Source organism: Physeter macrocephalus, chromosome 5 (genome assembly GCF_002837175.3).
Source record: "Physeter macrocephalus isolate SW-GA chromosome 5, ASM283717v5, whole genome shotgun sequence".
NCBI classification, from domain to species: Eukaryota; Metazoa; Chordata; class Mammalia; order Artiodactyla; family Physeteridae; genus Physeter; species Physeter macrocephalus.
Genome location: NC_041218.1, coordinates 17905970 through 17924081, shown reverse-complemented (window position 1 = coordinate 17924081; position 18112 = coordinate 17905970). Strand labels below are relative to the sequence as shown.

Here is an 18112-nt window from a genome sequence, read left to right as displayed (position 1 = left end):
TGGGATCTTCCCGGACCGGGGCACGAACCCGTGTCCCCTGCATCCACAGGCGGACTCTCAACCATTGCGCCACCAGGGAAGCCCCAAGTCTCAGTTTTTATAGCTGAAGAAACTGGGGCTCAGACAGTGGAATGACTTGCCAAAGTCAACAGTGAGTGGGATGTCTTATCTCCATGGCACACGCAGGCCAGACACACAGATGGATGAAGTGTGCCTGGCGGCAGCCCGCTAGCCTGACACCCTCACAGCTTCACGAGCGGTGCCCCTTGGGAAGCTCAAGGCAATTCATGTAGGAAACAGGATTAGGAGGTGCAATTCCATTACCTGAGATGGGTGCTGCTTCTTGTCCTGGTGGTTTGCTGTTCTGGCGGAGTTGGTGATCGCGGGCACGCCATTCAGGTTCTGTCGGGACACAGACCGTCACACTATCACGAGGAGACTGTGGGGCCTGGAGAAGCCACCTGATCGCCCTGGGGGCACCCACGCCTCCTCCCTGTGGGACTCGGAGACCAGAACCAGGGCAGCAGGTGGTAGAGAGCCACCCCTACAGTGCCTGCCTCCTTCTCACAGGTTCCCCATTTGAAGAGGCTTTTGAAACTTGGAAAAACATGGCTCTGTCTTTATAGGAGAGCTTGGCTCTCTAGAACTTCATTAGCTAACGAAGAACCCTTCATTTATCTTTAACACAAAGAACATGAAAAAAAAAAATCGCACACAACCAGCTCCACAGTTTGGACGGATCAAAGCCCATCCATTGGGACTGAGGTAAGAAGAGATGTAAAACCAGCCCTGGGCGAGGGGGTGAGGCCGCATAGAATGTGCAGGCAAACTTGGCTTTTCCCTATAAACGTGTCCCCTTTTTGTAATATGATTTTTGTAAACGAATCCCTCCTGAAAGGGATCCTGAGGCTGAATACGTGGCTCTTGAATATCTGGATGGCTGAATATTGGGTTTCCGCGAGGAAAGGTTAACCTGTCCTTTGTGAAGCTAAGCCCAGTACTCAGGGCTGGGGCTCAGAACTGCCCAAAGCCTCACGCATCCAGGCTCAGGGGAGCACCTCTGTGCCCTCACATCAGAGAAGGCCGCTGGGCCCTGGACAAGCTGCCAGGCTTCTCTGGCCCTGAGTTATCTGGAGGGTCTTTCAAGTATCTCAAAGCGCAGAAGAAACCCAGGGCCATACCTTGTTCTGCATCAGAGAACTGAAGTCTGCATTCGACGTCCTGGAAGAAAGCAAAGGAAGTGGGAAAAACAACAGTGGCCCAGACTTGATGAGATGGGAATTCTCCCCACATTGGTGTTTGGTATTAGTGACCCTTCTAGACTCAGGTGTTCTAGGCTACACCTAGAAGACGAATCTCACCTTCCAGAGATGTGGTAAGGATTTGTGGGAACAGGGGCAGGGCGCTTCCTTTGGAGGGAAACCGAGACTCCTAATAATAGCTAACATGGAGTGCTTATTAGGTGCTGAGCTCTCAAATATAGACTTTAATCCTCACGACAGATCTAAGGGGCGGGTGTCACCACCTGCATTTACAGAGTAGGAAACTAGGCAGAGAGAGGTTACTAACTTCCCGAGGGCACCGGGTGCTAAGTAGTGGTGCCAGAGAGGAACCTGTCTCTGTCTCTGCCTGGAGAGCCTGGGCCCCTGACCGTGTTCTCACTGGCTCACTTTCTAGAAGGAGAAACATGAAATGCTTATCTAAGGCGACAGGATCAGGGAGGGCCAGGGCCACACATGGTAAAAATCATGTGAGGGCAAGAAGATGGGGGTGAATTTCTCATCAGCGGCTGCACCTCAGAGGGTGGCAGGCAATGCGTGTGCTGAGTCCCTCCCACTCCTGCTGGTCCCCAGTCTTCGCCTTGAGGAGAGAGGAAGGTGGGGATTTAACTACCAGCATTACGGACTTACACTGAGCACTAAATGCACGTTTCCGGTCTGTCCTAGTTCTGAGGACAGTGGGTGCTATGAGCTCAACCGCTGGGAAGGCCAGTGAGAGGGGCTGGACACAGGTGCAGGAAGTGGGGTCCTGGGGTCATCACCCACCTCCAGGCTCTATCAGGGAAGGATAAGGCGTGGATGGGGCTCAGAGGAAGCATTCACGGAGAGAGTCGTTAGGCTGGGAGGAGTATTGTGATGTTTCCCCGCCTTCCTTCCCAAATCGGGTGAGGAGGCTGGCATGGAACCCCTCAGATGGCATGGGAGGTGCTGGCGTGAAAGAAGACCGCCATCCTCACACCGTGACAGCCCTGGATCCCCCCTGCACGCTGCTGAGGAAGTCCGGGACACCTTGAGCTTTGGCTTTGGAGTTTGGGGACATGTACTTTCATCCAGAAAAGAACAAAGGCAAGAGGCCAGTGTGTGCTGCCCAAGAGGCCAGAGTGAGGAGAAAAGGCCCACTGCACTGGGAGCAGGCTGTGCCCTCAGTGTCCAGTGGTCTTTACTGGGGGCGGCACAGGGAAGGTAGCTGGGCTACTGCCACCTTGAAAAGGCCCTGCCCAAGAGGCCAGAGGCGTCCCCAGCATAAAGAGGCTGGGAGCAAGCCACCAGAGTACAGAACCGAGGGAGCCCAAGCGGTCATCCAAGAGCACCTCGTGCCATGAGGCCCAGGCTATGCAGAGGTCGCCTGAAGGGGACACTCCGAAGACCCTGAAGGTAAGTGCCCGACGTGTAAAAGAGTCGGGGCCTGAATCTCAGGGCACTGACCGCGCTCTAGAATACCTCCAGCCAAGACCCTCTTTGCCCCTTTATCTTTCCTGCCCCCTACAGCCTCTGCCCTGACCCTGGAGAATTCAGATGCAGAGAGTTGGTGAGGGGAGAGGAAGGAGGGTGGGGGAAGAGTAAGAGAAAAGTCAATTGTCTCACCTGCTCACTTCTACCTCTTATCCTGCAGACCTGGGCTGAAGGGGGGTTGGGTGAGAGCGTGAGAGGAGGCGGGGAGAAGCTTCAGATGAGGGATTGAAGTTTTGATATGAGTCTGGACTAGATTGCCAAATATCTAAAAACGAGATCATTCTAATATCTGAAAGGAACCAGAAGAGCTATAGGATTTGCCTGAGATATGGTCAGGGCTGGGGAGGAAAGTCCAGTATATTATGATTGGAGCCAGTGACGGGAGGAAGATAAGCTGATGGCACCCTTCTGCCTCTGTCCCTTCACATCGTGCTGGGCTCACTCAATGTGAGCTCTCCATTTTTCAATGAAAAGAGCAAATTGCAAAACTGAGCCCTAGTACAAATCCAACTTTCAAAATATCCAGTATTCCCTGAAGACCACATTTTGATATGAGATCTCCAAAAGAAATCAGCTGTTAATGGATCTACCTCACATGGGTGTTTGAGACGATATTTCTCCTTTTCTAAAAGCTTCTTTTTTCATCAGCATATGGCTGTCTCACCAACTGTCCTCGAATCCCCTACCTGCCACCTAGTTTTTCTCCGCCATATCTAATAAGACCAAATCTAGTAAGACCACATCTAATATCTAAAAAATACTTTGTGATTCTCTAAGAATCTATTAATTTTCATTAATAGATTACATATATTATTCTCCCAAGAGGGACATCAATTTAGCTGAAATTCTACTTGGTAGATGTATAGACAGTCCACATACTCCCTCAGATTCAGTGTAGTCTTTTCCCCTCTTCCATCAGCCCTGCAATACCCGGTGGTTAAGGGAGTTGCCCTCAGGATCTTGGCAAGTGGCTCCCTGGTACGGAGAGGAGAGCGGGACGCGGGGGGAGGTGGTGGTGTGGTGAGATGTGAGCTTGGCCCGTACAGCTGAAAGAGGCTCTGTCTGGGAGGAGGGGGGTCATACTCACTCTTCATTGACAAAGATGAGTTCCAGGGAAGGTTGGCTGTTGTTTACATCGAGATCTACGGTAGCAAAGGAAAGCAGGAAGTGAGATGTGGAGTCTGGACCTGACCCTGAAGGGCAGGGGCTCTGGGCTGGGGCTGGATAAGGAAACAAAGGCACCAAGGCTCCTGCTGGGCCTGGTGCCTGACGACTCCCCTTCCCTCCGCTCGGAAGGCATAGTGGGACTCAGAGACACACACAGGCCTGGGGTCTTTTCATAATCCTTGAGCGTTTGGGGGAAAGGAGCAGCGATGGCTGCTCTAAGTAGGGTAGGAAGGAAGAGCTGCGAATGGGGATCACAGGGAAGCTTCAGGTTACAGGGGCTGGTACGGGCAAAGGGCCAGGAAGGGGAAGAGGCGAGACGAGAGGCGGGACGCAGGGGAGGGTTGGTGGGGGCGGGCGCAGAGCTGGGCAGTGTCACTCGGGTGGAGGAGCAAAGGGGAGATGAACTCCAGCAGACTGTACTGATGGGCTCGGCCTCTTCGGCGCTGGAGCTGCCGGCCACGAGCTGCTCCTCCTCGGCCCTGACCAGCTCCTGCAGCACGGCCTCCACGATGGGCATGACCATGGCGGTGGTGGACGTGTTGGAGAGCCACATGGACAGCAGCGTGGTGCAGCACATGAAGCAGAGCAGGAGCCTGGAAGGCAGGGAGGCACTGGGGGAGCATCACAGCATGCCCACCTCCCCGGGTGAAACTTCCGACCTCACACGGCTCCCTCGGGGCCTCCTACAAGCCTGCTGGTGCTGGCATTTATCAGAAAATGGGGGTTTTATGTCATACATTCAGCTTTGTGCTCCTAGGGCTTGGTACAGAGTAAACATTAAATAAAGATGTGTTGAATGATGCATCACACTTCGTGGGCTTGTGGCCTTAGCCAAAAAAAAAAAAGAAAAAGAAAAGCCCTTGCTTAAGCAAAGAATAGCTTTGGTGGTAGGGTCACAGGGCATGGACTTCCTGATTGCTCTCCTCTGTGGACATTAGCTTGGTGATGATGTGTGTTTTTTGAGTATAAAGGAATTCTTTTCTCGGCCCTTGCAGCCGGCAGTCCTGCGAGTACCATCCCATTCCTTGCTTTGCAGCCAAGTCACCGCAGTTATTAGCGTGCTTTGCAGCCAAGTCACCGCAGTTATTAGCGACCAAATAGAGACTAACGGACAGAGCTTACGGTTCCGCCCACTACTTGTCCCACTACCAACCGCTGAAAGCATAGCCCCCAACGGCCCAGCAGTGTCCCATTGCACTGTGTGCACTTTTTCAAGGCTGTGTCTATGAGTTGACACTTGGAGGAAAACACTAACAAAGATAACTCTCAAGTTCTCCTTGACTTTGAAAACATGCACTGTGTGTTTGTACAGATATCGTTCTTATTTCCGTGAGAGAAGCCAGCATAAAGACTACCCGTGTTGATCACCTTAGGTGGGATCATTGACTTTTCCCAGTTTGGGGCCAGCACAGCTGTCCTGTGGATCATGACCGGGTAGGTGCCAGAGCCCTGATGGTGTCTCTGTTTAGGCTGATGGAGACATGAGTTTGTCTGCCCTGGACATGCACTGGCAAACAGAGGGCCCCATGGTGGGTGGAAACTTGCTGGAGGGTGCGGTAAATAGAGACGAGTAGAAACGCAATGGGATAAAAATTCTTGACGATAGTACCCGGGGGTTTCAAAGAGCCGCAGAGCCTCAACATGATGTGGGGAAATGCCATTGTGTGTCCAGGAGGTCGAGTGTGGAGTACAACACCTCAGGTTATTACTGAGTGATTATGCTCTGAGTTAGGCTGTGGTTAAGTGGGAGACAGGAACATCTTTTTAAGTATAACATGTCTTCATCTAATGACTAGGGATGAAAACTAACACCATATTATTTATTTATGCTCTGTTGGACTCCCAGGAGAGTCAGGGCAGCTTACATAAAAAGTGTTGCAAGAAAGTTGTAAACTAGGAGGTGAGGACGATATTCCAAAGGGAAGATAAGGGCAGGGTTATCCGACAGAGCGGGAGTGAGTTCCCACAAAACCGTCAATCCTGACCTTCCTACACATTCCCGAGCGGCCTTCTTGACAGCAGAGAGAAAAGAGGAAGCAGCTGAGGGCCTGCAGTGCCCTGCAGATAGCGGGTCAGATGCCACATTTGACAGGCCTCTGGTCTAAACCAATGACAACAAGAACTCAGGGTGGATGGAAGGAAACCTCCATGCCTCCTTAAATGACAGAGGAGGAGACACCACTTCCTCATCCAGCCTGTTCCCTGATACAAGGGGAAAAGGTTGGGAAACAATTTACGTTGGTCCATCTTGTTTTACCAGATGAGCCCCTTAGATCTTGTAACCTGCTGCCCCGGCAGTCTAGGTTACTCAGGTTATTTAGATTGTGCCAACAGAGGACACCAAAGTCACCCACTTAAGTCTCCATTCCATGGTCACAGGCCCTCTCACTGGAGGGGGAGATGGGAGCCTTGAGGCCCTGGTGTCCTCCCATCCCCACTGGTGGAAAGCCTCACGTGGACGTCCCTCTGACTGTCCAGGGGGCCCGCTGGGAGCTGAGGGGATGCACTAAGTGTGACTTACATGCCCGGCTTGGCTCCGGCCATCAGGACCATGCGCAGAGCTATGCGCTTGTGCAGGTTCCACTTCTCCACAGCCGCCGCCACGCAGATGACACCCACCAGCAGCAGCGTGGTGTTCTTGAAGTACTCGGCCGCCACCTGCAGAGGCCAGCTCGGGTCACCCCGACCCGACCCGGGGCCCAGTCCCCGCCCGACTAAACTCACGCTCAACCCCAGGCTAGCAAGCGAAAAGCAGGGAGATGAGGGTTACTAAAATAGCCAGTTGTTGTATATATGTATATTACATACATAAATAATTTAAAATTTTAAAAATTTTATGTATGCGTACATACTTACGTACCACCTTGGGCAGGCCCTGTGCTAAGCACTTCACAAAGATTTCATTTAATCCTGCCAGCAACTCTATAGGGTAGATATTCTTCTCCATTCTAATTGTGATATGAATATGATTTCAAAGAATAAACGTATTTACAGTTTTATCTTAATTCTTAAAAATTATGAAAATAACCCTGGGTTTGTCAACTAATCTCATTTTCTTTAGCTTTTTAGAAAATTATGTTCATTTTTTAATTGGAAAGTTAATACATGTTCATTATGGAAAACTTCAAAATATAGAAAAATTAAAGATAAAATCATCCTTAATCCTACTACTGTTAGTACTGTGGCATATTTTCTTCAATTTTCTAATGTCTGTATAGGTACATAATTGGATTTATACAGTATGTACAGGTTTATATCCTGCTTCTTTTTTTCATTTGACATTGTACCCTGATCATTTTCTTATGAGACTTAAATTTATTGGAAAAATTCATGCTTATGGCAGCATGAAGTACCATAGAATTTACTTAGCCGTTTTCCTTTTGTTGAATATTTAAGTTGATTTCTTTTTTTCTTTCTTTGCTGCAAATGGAGCAAAGAATAATTTTCAGCTTAAATCCTTAACCTTATATAAATGTGATTATTTCCTTAGGACAGAGTTCTTGAAGGTGTCTTTATAACCTGCCTTAAACCTTTAAAAAAAAAACTTTATATTTGAATAACTCTTTAACTCCAAATAATTCCAAAGTTCCAAAGGGTTCCAAAATGATAATAGTGCAAGAAATAGCCATCCACTGTCTGTATAGGTTTTTTTTTTTTTTCCCTGAACTACTTGAGGGTAAGTCATATCCATTTTGGTCCTTTATCCCTAAATACTTCAGTGTTTATTTCCTAAGATTAGGGGTTTTCTCTCACACAACCATAGCACCAGTTACCAGCTTCTTCTTCTTGCTTTTTAGTGACGAGGAAATTGAGACCTAGTCCTGCTCAAACATGTTTCCTATGTTTGGGCTCCAGGACCAACTCTTCGTCGATTCCCTCCCTTGGAACATTCTCTCCTTATCTCCACTTTGATGAGACTTCAAAGCCCAGTTCAGGCCTGGTGGCATCCAGAGAACCTTCCTTGTGACTCTAGCCTCTGACTCCAGAACATTCCTTGTGGGTATTATTAACTCTACACATCACAGAGCACATAGGGCAATGCTAGAACTGTTGCTTCATGCTTGTACTGTTTATTTTTTTATGTGTATCTCTCTTGTCTCTTAACTGAATTCTAGGCTGCAAAAGGCCAAAGACCATGTTTCTTTCTGTATCTCTTAGCACCGAACAGGATAATACGGAAAAGTTGATGCTCAAAAAATACTTGTCACATACAAGAGAGCTGTTCCCAGCAATGCAACCATGATATAAATTGGGAGGAAAAGATATAGAAAAGTTTAACTCCTAACTTAGAAATCCTCTTAAAGTGAGAAGACAAGAACATTTTTAACTGCAAGAAAAATAAAAACTGAACAGGGAAGGAAATACAAATATAGTAAAATCTGCAGTGTCGGAAGTAGACAGGATTTATATAATCATACTGTTAAACTTTGATTATTGAATTATATGCCTGTACTGGGAAGGTAGAGGGAGGAGAATTGGGTGATGTAAGAGTACAAAATCCTCACCTGCCATAATCAGAAGTCAACTGATAATGTCTAAAAGTGATAACTCAAGAATTAATATAAGACTATCATATAGGACCGTGGAGCTTAATACCCGAAGAAGCAGTCAACAAAGTTAGTTATTGACTGTGGGTCAGGGGAGGTGGGGTTTGGTGGAGGGAGGGGTGGGGAAGGAGTCTGCTGTTTTTTTCATTGTGACCTTTCCAGTATTATTTGAGTTTTAAACTCTGCACGGAACACTTTGGTAAGATAAGAGCCCCCCAAAAGGTAACCTGCTCCATTTCTCCCTCCTCTCTATTTCCCCACAGAGATTTCCTTGTGTCTGGTTGATGAGTTCTGTGCAGCAGAAGGATCATCTCTCCTCTCTGAGACCATTTCCTGGGGTAAGAGGCCTCTGCTTCTGGTTAATCTAGTCCTCGTCCTCAACCCCAGTCCTCATGGACATTGTCACTAATGCTCCTGGAGGGCAGAGAAGCTGCGCCGGGTTTGTGACTCTGGGGCAGAGTCCGCACTGGGAGGGACAGGAAGGCCTCGGGGCCCTGACGGTGGGTGGAGGTGCTGCCCCCTAGTGGGAGGTGGAAGCACTGCTGGGATGGGAGGGCTGGCTGAATTGGGGGCCTAGGACCCTCCTCACTGCCCGCTCATGTTCCTAGGCAGCTGAGAGGCAGCTTTGTGGTGGAATTGGTGTTTTAATTTCATCTGTCTACCAAGGAGAGGAACCCACAGAAGACCTGAGACACCATTGTCCTCCTTGGTGATGGTCCCCCACTGACCCCATGACTCATGGCTCTCTGTGAAGCTTTTAAAGACTCAGTGCCACCAGGGTTATTTTCCCAGGGGACTGACTGACAACATTTTCGTTTTCTGCCTCTTTGGCACATATCCTAATAGACCCCAGTTGGTGATGGCCTTTCAGGGGGATCAGAGCCTGCACAAGAGGTGGGGCTAGTTTCTCGGGGTTCCTCTCAAGGGCAAGGAGAAAGAACCAACATGAGGTAGAGTGCCTTTTACATGCCAGAAATGTATTTTGCATTCACTTGCCCACTTAAGGTGAGGAAACAGACTCAGAGAGGTTAAGGAAGTTTTCCAGGGTCCCAGTGTGAGGGGTGGAGTTGGGATATCAATCCAGGTCCATCTGAATCTAAAGCTACTATTCGACATGCCACTCTGGGTGGCCAAGTAGAAACCACTCATCTAATTCAACTCCAGGGGAAATTCTGGGTACCCCAGACAGCACGGGCCAGCCCACATTCCTCATCTTTATTCATAATCACAGTCCTGACACTGGCCCCCAATACTTGGGCCCGGTCCAATGAAAGCCCCAGGCCCAGGTTTAGTGGGATATTGGCCCTGTGGTGTTTTCTTATTTGGTGTTTGGTGTGCTCAGGTCTGTTCACGTGTCCTTCCTGCCCCCTTGTAAGCGATGCCACGTGTTTGGTGATGTAGCCTGGGTGTAGTTTGTGACTCGGCTGTATGTTGGGCAAGTTATTCAACCTCTCTGGGCTTCATTTCTCTCATCTAAAAAAATAAATGAGGATTATATGAGTCCCAATCTTCTGTAAAGCTGTTGTGAAGATTATATGACACATGCAAACCAGTTAGCGTGGCCCGCCACGTTGACAGCCAGGGTTCCTGGTGGCTCTTCTGTTACTACGTGGTCCACACAAAGGCTGACCTGGTCTGAGGCCATTAGCATACAGAGAGGGCCCAGGCACAATAAATAAAATCTTGTCCAATGGTGTTGTTGGTTAGTTTTCTAGCCCACTGATTTTTTTTTTCTTTACAATAAAACCTTGGTTATTTACAACCCCTCTGGGAGTTCCAGGATTCTTGAGGATTATTTTAATCATTTTCTAAAATGTGTTGTGTCCTCACACTATGGGCATCCCTTTCCCCACTATCTAATTTCCAAGACTAATATTCTGTGAGTTGGGAAACTAGATAATGAAAATTGTTAGAACTATTTGCAGAGAGAAATTAGATTCTAAAACAAGTGCTCCTCCCATGGCTAGAGTGCATGGATTTTGTGACATTTGTGTTGGCAGTGTTATCGCCTTTACTGCTTTTCTGCTCTGTGGTTTTTCTCAGTGTGCCCAAACCCCAAGTTTGGAGAGCAGAGAAGTTTCTGGACTGTGTTTAAGAAGAGATGGGCTCAAGGAGGCCACTCTGAAAAGGTGGAGCAGAGGATAGCAAGTAAGATCTCAACCTGGGTTCAGATGCTTGCTCCCCACAGATGAGTTGTATGTTCTTGGACCAAATACTGAACCCCTGTTCCCCCATCATTTCAACCTTTTAAGTAGTAACACACAACACATTGAATCCGTATGGGCCTTAAGTAAGATGATGCAAGACAGGCCCGGCACATAGGAAGTGCTCAGGAATGGTCCATTATTTTTGTTAAAGAAGTGAAGAGATGAAACGCTTCAAGATGAGATTGAGGGTTAGGAATCAGGAATCAGGAATCATGCCAGCATGACCACGTGGGGAAAGAAGAGAAAGAAACGAAGTAAGAAGGAGCAAGGTGAACCTAAAAGACAAAGATTCCCCGAAACTTTCTTAAGTGACGGGTGAGTACATCTCAAGAGTTTTCTAATCCAGCCTGGATTGAGAGGCACAAGGACAGAAGTGTTGACCAATGTAGTCTTTTAACGAACTAGTTCATTGTTAGTAAATTGCAGGTGACATCTGTCAGTGATGAGCTTTTAAAAACATCACTCTCTTTGGTCACGGAATTATTTCTTGCTCTCCGGGTATGTCAGGTTTTAATTTTTTTACAAAGTTGTTGTTTTTTTTTTTTTTTTTTTTTTTTTTTAATGGGAAGGTGAGAGGAGTTGTGGCTTTAATCCTAGAAGTCTGAGGAGAATGGAAATCTGGATGTTGATCTCAGTTCAGTGCTTTTCTCACTAAGAACAGGGCCATGGTCAGGGAGGAAGACAGATGGACCGATGAATCATTCGTGCAGATAAGCTGGGTGCTGTGATGGGCACTCTGTCACTCAGATAGGTCTAACATCCTCACAACTCCCCATGAGGTGGGTATGCCTATTATTCTCATTTTCCAGATGAGTAAAATGGCAGTTTAGAGAGGTTACACATGTAAAGAATGTTGCCCGCCATTCCAGTTCTATAAGGATCAAGCCATCAGCCACTGCAGTTGTGCACCCTGAGGGGAATTCAGGATGGAGAAAAACAGGAAGCATTCTGTACTTTGGGTACTGGCCCTAAATAGTTAAGATGCATATCTAAGGGATCATTTCAATGACCCCAGATTCTTACTTCTTTCCATAGATAGAAGAGCACTAAAATCATTAACTTGAGATGTCTGTTGTGATTAGCAGTAGTCTTTTGATGTCTGACTACATGTTTTTCCAGAAAAAAGAACTCATATATTTCCTGGCTCCTACCTTACCTCTTAGGAGCAGTACCTCAGTTACCTAAGAGGGTGTCTCCCAGGCCACAGTCCTCAGAAAGTTCCCCAAATAAAACTTAACTTGCAACTTTTATTTCAGTCAACGCACAACTTGCTCAAGACTAGTTAGTGAGAAAACTGGATTCCAGCGCGGTTCTACCCTACTCCCAACTTGGATCCTGACCCTTTCCACGTTGCCAGTGTCCTTGCTTATGGTGGTGGCAGCCAGAAACTGGCAGAGTGCGTGGATCTGAATGTGTCCTGACACAGGCATTGGTGGCGTTGTGTGGGCCCCGTCAGAAATGCAGCCAATCAGCACGCTGCTGCTGGCTGCACACACCTAGGCTTCTCCTTGCAAGTTGCCGTGGGTATGCCTCTTCACGTGGCAGGAATGTGGCATTCCCTCAGGAGACCAGTGGTGGTCTCTGGAAACAGACCTATTTTGAGGCTCTTTTGGTTCATCTGAACAATTTTGCTGTGACCCCAGGATGGGATGCCTGGGCTGGCCCCCCTCCGGGCTGAGCTGAACCCCCATCAGAGCTGAAGGCCCTCACTACACCATTCCAACCACCACCCTGGCAATGCAGCCAAGTCCAGCGGGGGCTGCCTCTCCGCCTTTCCCTGGGCGCAGGAATGCTGTTTCTGCTGGTAAGTCTCTGCGGGCTCAGACACCCTCCTAACCACCTGTCTGTATTCCCTGAGGACGGAGGTTTTCAAACCACTCACTGCCTCTGAAACTTCAGCGGCAGCTGCGGGAACAGGGTGGCCGTGAGGTATTGGGAGGGAAGGGCCGGGGCAGCCAGGGCTCTGGGCCCCCATGCCTAATCAGAGTAGGACTTCCCCTTCCATCTGTTTCACGTATTGATTTTCCTAAGATTTAGTTTAAAGGAAAGGTTTTGTTGCTTAAAAAACATTCTTTGTAAACCCTACCCTAGAGATGTCTAAAGCAGAGAGACCCAGATGGGTGCTGACCTGACCCGAAGTCAGCCCAGCTCCTGCAGAGCTTGGAAATGCTTACTCATAAGGTGTCCCCAGTTTCTCCAAGACTGAATGATCTGCCCCTGTAGCTCTTCCTATGGAAACATTAGCTTGGCCTCAAAAGGCTGCAAGATCTGTAGGTTCCTGGTATCGGGCCCACGTATGGCCCGGGTGTGGGCGCAGCTCTGGGCTGTGTCTGGATGGCTGTGGGTGAGGGTGGGTAGCTGGGCACAGATGCTCAGCCTGTATCCTCACAGGCCTGTATGTGTGGCCGGGGGGTGGAGGTAGGGTTGTCAGCCTCCGTAGTGAGTAGAGGCCAGAAAGGCAGAGTGGCAAGTGATATACGAAATGCCCCCAGGTTTACACACAGAAAGTCAGGGTCTAGGCACTGGTCAGGAATCCAGTGGGTCAGAAAGGTCAGGAGCAAACAGGGAAGCAGATTTCATGACATCAGACTCAAGTATCACTTGGCTGTAGAGGCTGTTTTGTTTTTCCAGCTGGAGCTGCCTTGCTGCCTCTCTTGCCTTGGCAGGAGCTAGAATCTGAATTAGGCTTGCAAGAAGCCTGCAGTGCAGGGCCACCGAGACAGCAGAAGGAGTGTGTCTGCATGCGTGTGTTGGGGGGTAGAGAGAGAGCAGGTGTAATCACTGCCAGAAGTAGTTCCTGACCCTGGGCATCTCTGAGGCTCTTTACAAGTCCCAGTGTTCAAACCATGCTCTTTAGTTCCCCAGAGAGCCACTTGGTCCCCACATCTATGCCTTTCTCCTATAAACAGTGAATCTCAGCTCACTTGATTGACACAGGTACTGTCCCCAGGTACGGTAACACAGTGGAAAGGCTTAGAGGACTTCCAAGGCATATATGATGACAGTAACGGGAGTCACAATGGAGGCAAAACAAGAAAACAGACCGAAAAACAAATCGGAAATATAGGACTGAGCTCTGTACACCAGCAGGGGGGAGCAGAAGCTGGATGCTTACAAGCCGATAGAACCCTAAAGTCAAGGGGGCCTTAGAGCCCAGCCCCTCTCCCGAGGCACAGAGTCTACCTCTAGTATCCTTGACGCGGTCATCTGGCTTGTGCTTCTGGGGACAGGAACACCAGGACCACGTGTGGCCCGCCCCCTTCAGGGTCTTCCCTCCCTGAAGAGAGGGGATCTACCTTATGGCGCTTTGACTCTGGTTCTGGTTTGACCCTTTGAGCCTGGTACGCGGAGCTGCACAAGCCAGAAATCATGCCCCTCTTGAGGCTTTTCTTCATTCCTCATGTGACTTAGCTTCTAGATTTCAGACATCTTGGCTACCCACCTCTGAATGAGCTCCTTATCCAGAATTTCCTGCTCTGAACACATACGTTTATTAACTGAGCAGATTTCAGTACATACCAGCTAGCAGTTAAGGGTGAAAGTTCTGGGGTCAGGCAATTCTGGCTTCAAGTCCTGGCTCTACTACTTACTAGTTGTATCACCTTGAGTAAGTTACTTAACCTCTCTGAACTTCAGTTTCCTCCTCTGTAAAACAAAGATAAAAATAATAGCCACTTCACAGAGGATTAAAAGATACAGTGCATGTAAAGGACCTCCCACTGCGCCTGACATGTGGTAAAGGCTCGGCATTTTGGCGGCCACCCTGGACAGAGAGCCGACTCCCACTGAGTCGATACTCAGCTGAAAGCCAAAGATCTTTTTCACACCCACTGCTAACATTTATCCTTATTAAGCTTCATTTTGCCTGGACTTCCCTTCCAGTCCATCGTCTCTTCCTGGCAGCATTGATTCTGTCACTGCCCATTAGCTAGTCCATCTAGCTCTGAGTCATCTGCAATCCGATAACATGCCTTTCTTATTTTCATTTCTGCTCTCTCTCCAGCATGATGCCAACATGTTACTCAGATTCTTTCGGTTCAGCTAATCAACCAGCACTCAAGTTACTCAACTGTGCTATCATCCAGCCCACGTTTCTCTGGTTGAGAAATTGTTATCCCTGGAAATATCGAAGGCTCCAAAGAAAAAGTTAATTTATGTTCAGCAACATTTGTTTAAAAGACCACGGAAATTATAAAGCTTTGTGGAAAGACCTCAGTCAAAAAGTGGTCAATATAAAGTTTGGGCACTCGACAGGGTAAATTTCATTTATATAGAACATTCCCTCACGTGAAATTGTGTAAATTGGGGTCTGCAAGGCCAGAAAAAGAGGCATTACTGCATAGGGTCTTCTGTGTTATTCCATGTGCTTTATACTTTCTCTCTGCTAGAGTAGAAACTTCTCAAGGTCAGGAGCCATTTTGACCATTTTCTATCTCTTTTCAGCACCTGAGTTCGGCTGATAGAAGACAGTCTAAGCTTTGCACACAGTGAACTCTTAATACCTGCAGACTGACAATTCACCACTGTAAAATTTAACCATTTATAGGCACACATCCAGCCACAGGGGGAACCCAAAGCATTAGCTATGAGATTCAAGAGTGCAGAAATGATATATTAAAAAAAATTTTTTTTCTTTTTTTGGCTGCACCACACAGCATGTGGGATCTTAGTTCCCAGACCAGGAATTGAACCCGTGCCCCCTGCATTCGGAGCACAGAGTCTTAACCACTGGACCACCAGGGAAATCCCTGGTGTCACCTGCAAGGTATATGTAACATTTGTGTCACCTGCAAGGTATATGTAACATCCCATATTGTATTGCACATGGTAGGTACAGCACTCAAAATATTTTTCTGAATGTTGACTGAATAACCTGAGGGACAAAAGCCACAGATTCAGGGTCACACTGATCCTATTCACATGCCTTCCTTCATGTGGAGGGTACGCTACTGACACACCATCAAGAAACATTGCAATCAAGAAACGTGAACTAAGGGCTAGTGCAAGAATGGCCCGTATGCATAAGACAATGTAAATCCTAGAGGGCGTGAAATCTCGGTGGAGAGAGGACGTGTCCACAGCAAGTTTATATCTGATGTATCTCATGTACTGTTTAAAGGACAAAGGTATCAGGTGGCTCCAAGGAAAGGGAACAACACTTTTAGCTGAGGTTTTTGGAAAGGCTTCAACCAACAGGGTAATTGGGTAGGATCTTAAAAGCTGAAGGAATTGGAGAGAACTTTCCAAAGTGGAAGAATGGCCTGAGTCCCGGCAAGGGGCTGGGCAACCACACGGTGGGTTTGCGGAGTGACAAGTGGATGATTTGTCTGGAGTAGGGGGGCTCCTGCAGACCCCCGGCCTAGCTTTTCCCAGGGAGCCATGGCACATGCTGGTGTAGGGGAGAAGTCGGTGGCTGTGGAATAGATATTTTCTCTGTCTGCAAAGTCAGCTGGCTCACAAAGGGCTATAAGCCATGTCCTCTACCTGATCGGCATGTCCTTTAATCTGAGTTTAAAAGGCTAGCTAAACAGATTATATTTGGCCTAAACTGCTCTCTGGAGCTCAGCTGTTAAATATCACCAGCCAAAGCCACTTTATCAGACAGATGGGGTAGGGTTTTTCACCTCAAATGATAAAATTGGCCCCTGGCTTCTCCAGTGTTTTCCACCTCCAGCCCCAGCAATAGCAACACCCAACCTCTCCCTGGAAAGTCTTCTTTTCCTCCTTACAAAGTCCTGTTGCCTTTGAAAACAACTGCCTCCCTAGACTCCTTATAGGTTGAGCCTTCCCGGCTGTGCAGATGGGCAGGCCCTAGGATGAACTGTTGCCTAGCAACATCCCTAGTGTGTGGAGGGGCTGATTGGCCCACCTGTCTGTAAGATTCCGCTGCAGGAAGCCCTTGGGGAAATAGAGACATCATCTACTTTAAGACTAAGGCATACTGTTGGCTTTTGGGCTGCCTGTAGTGAAATACAAAGATATTAGTCTTTTAATGAATAGTTAGCTCACTTTAAAAATGTTACTTAAGTTTCAATTCTTGGACTTCCCTGGTGGCGCAGTGGTTGAGAGTCCGCCTGCCGATGCAGGGGACGCGGGTTCGTGCCCCGGTCCGGGAGGATCCCACATGCCGCGGAGCGGCTGGGCCCGTGAGCCATGGCCGCTGAGCCTGCGCGTCCGGAGCCTGTGCTCCGCAACGGGAGAGGCCACAACAGTGAGAGGCCCGCGTACCGCAAAAAAAAAAAAAAAAAAAAAAGTTTCAATTCTTTCTATAACTTCATTTCTTCCTCTGCTCTCTACTTTCACCTCCTGACTCATTGGCTTTCGCTTTCACAATTTTAAAGAGAAATCTGCAGGACAAGTTCATTTATGTTTCTCTTAAGAAAAGTTATATGACACTACCAAACGTAAAATAGATAGCTAGTGGGAAGCAGCCGCATAGCACAGGGAGGTCAGCTCGGTGCTTTGTGACCACCTGGAGGGGTGGGATAGGGAGGGTGGGAGGGAGGGAAACGCAAGAGGGAGGAGATATGGGAACATATGTATATGTATAGCTGATTCACTTTGTTATAAAGCAGAAACTAACACACCATTGTAAAGCAATTATACTCCAATAAAGATGTTAAAAAAAAAAAGTAATATTGGTTCTTGTTCTTTTAGGCATGCACACAGACCCAAACTACCTGTTCTCTTTCCACAAAGGAAGAGGGATAATTGGAGTGACTGCCTAGTGCTTCAGGTCCCAGGCTAGCTTCTATGTGGGTCCCCAGGATATTGGTGTTGGACCCATCTCCAGGCATAAAAGCACTGCTGAGGGTTTTGGGGATGCTATCCTTTTTGGACAGTCTGAGGTTATTATGATTACTAAACGCCAACAAATGAACTAATGTACCAAGAGCCTCCAAACCAAACTGCCCCAAACCAAAACAAACAAACAAAAACCAGCCAGTTGAGTCCATGCAGTAGAAGGACAGCTTGTTAATTTGTAGCCAAGTTACAGCAATTAGGGGATAGCCTAATTTTTATCTCTGGACTTTAAAGAACATTCTGTTATCCATGGTTAAGGCATCCCATGGGCCCAGGTTCATTATTCCTTCCTCACACCACACTGAACTGAAGAGATGTACAGTTCTTAGTATTAACTCACCATGAAGCTACATAATACATTATGGAGTGTTTTTCTTATGGTGCAGTAAGCAAGTGCACAGACTTTGAAATCTGACAGGTATGAGTTTGAATCCAATTCTGCTATTTCCTACTTTGTGATCTTGGGTAAGTTTCTTTTTTTTTTTTTAACATCTTTATTGGAGTATAATTGCTTTACAATGGTGTGTTAGTTTCTGCTTTACAACAAAGTGAATCAGTTATACATATACATATATATATGTTCCCATATCTCTTCCCTCTTGCGTCTCCCTCCCACCCTCCCTATCCCACCCCTCTAGGTGGTCACAAACCACCT

General features: G+C 47.7%; 1 protein-coding gene across 1 annotated transcript in view; it reads right to left on the bottom strand.

Annotated features, from left to right (window-relative positions):
* The window catches only part of SLC13A4 (solute carrier family 13 member 4), a 41689-nt gene that overhangs the window by 16494 nt on the left and 7083 nt on the right, over positions 1-18112 (bottom strand). Inside the window, exons 3-7 of the mRNA XM_024131805.1 lie at positions 6421-6557; positions 4320-4492; positions 3820-3874; positions 1182-1221; positions 325-402 (exon numbers count right to left, since the gene is read on the bottom strand). Of these exons, the coding sequence (XP_023987573.1) occupies positions 325-402; positions 1182-1221; positions 3820-3874; positions 4320-4492; positions 6421-6557 (483 nt within the window). The remainder of the gene's footprint in view (positions 1-324; positions 403-1181; positions 1222-3819; positions 3875-4319; positions 4493-6420; positions 6558-18112) is intronic.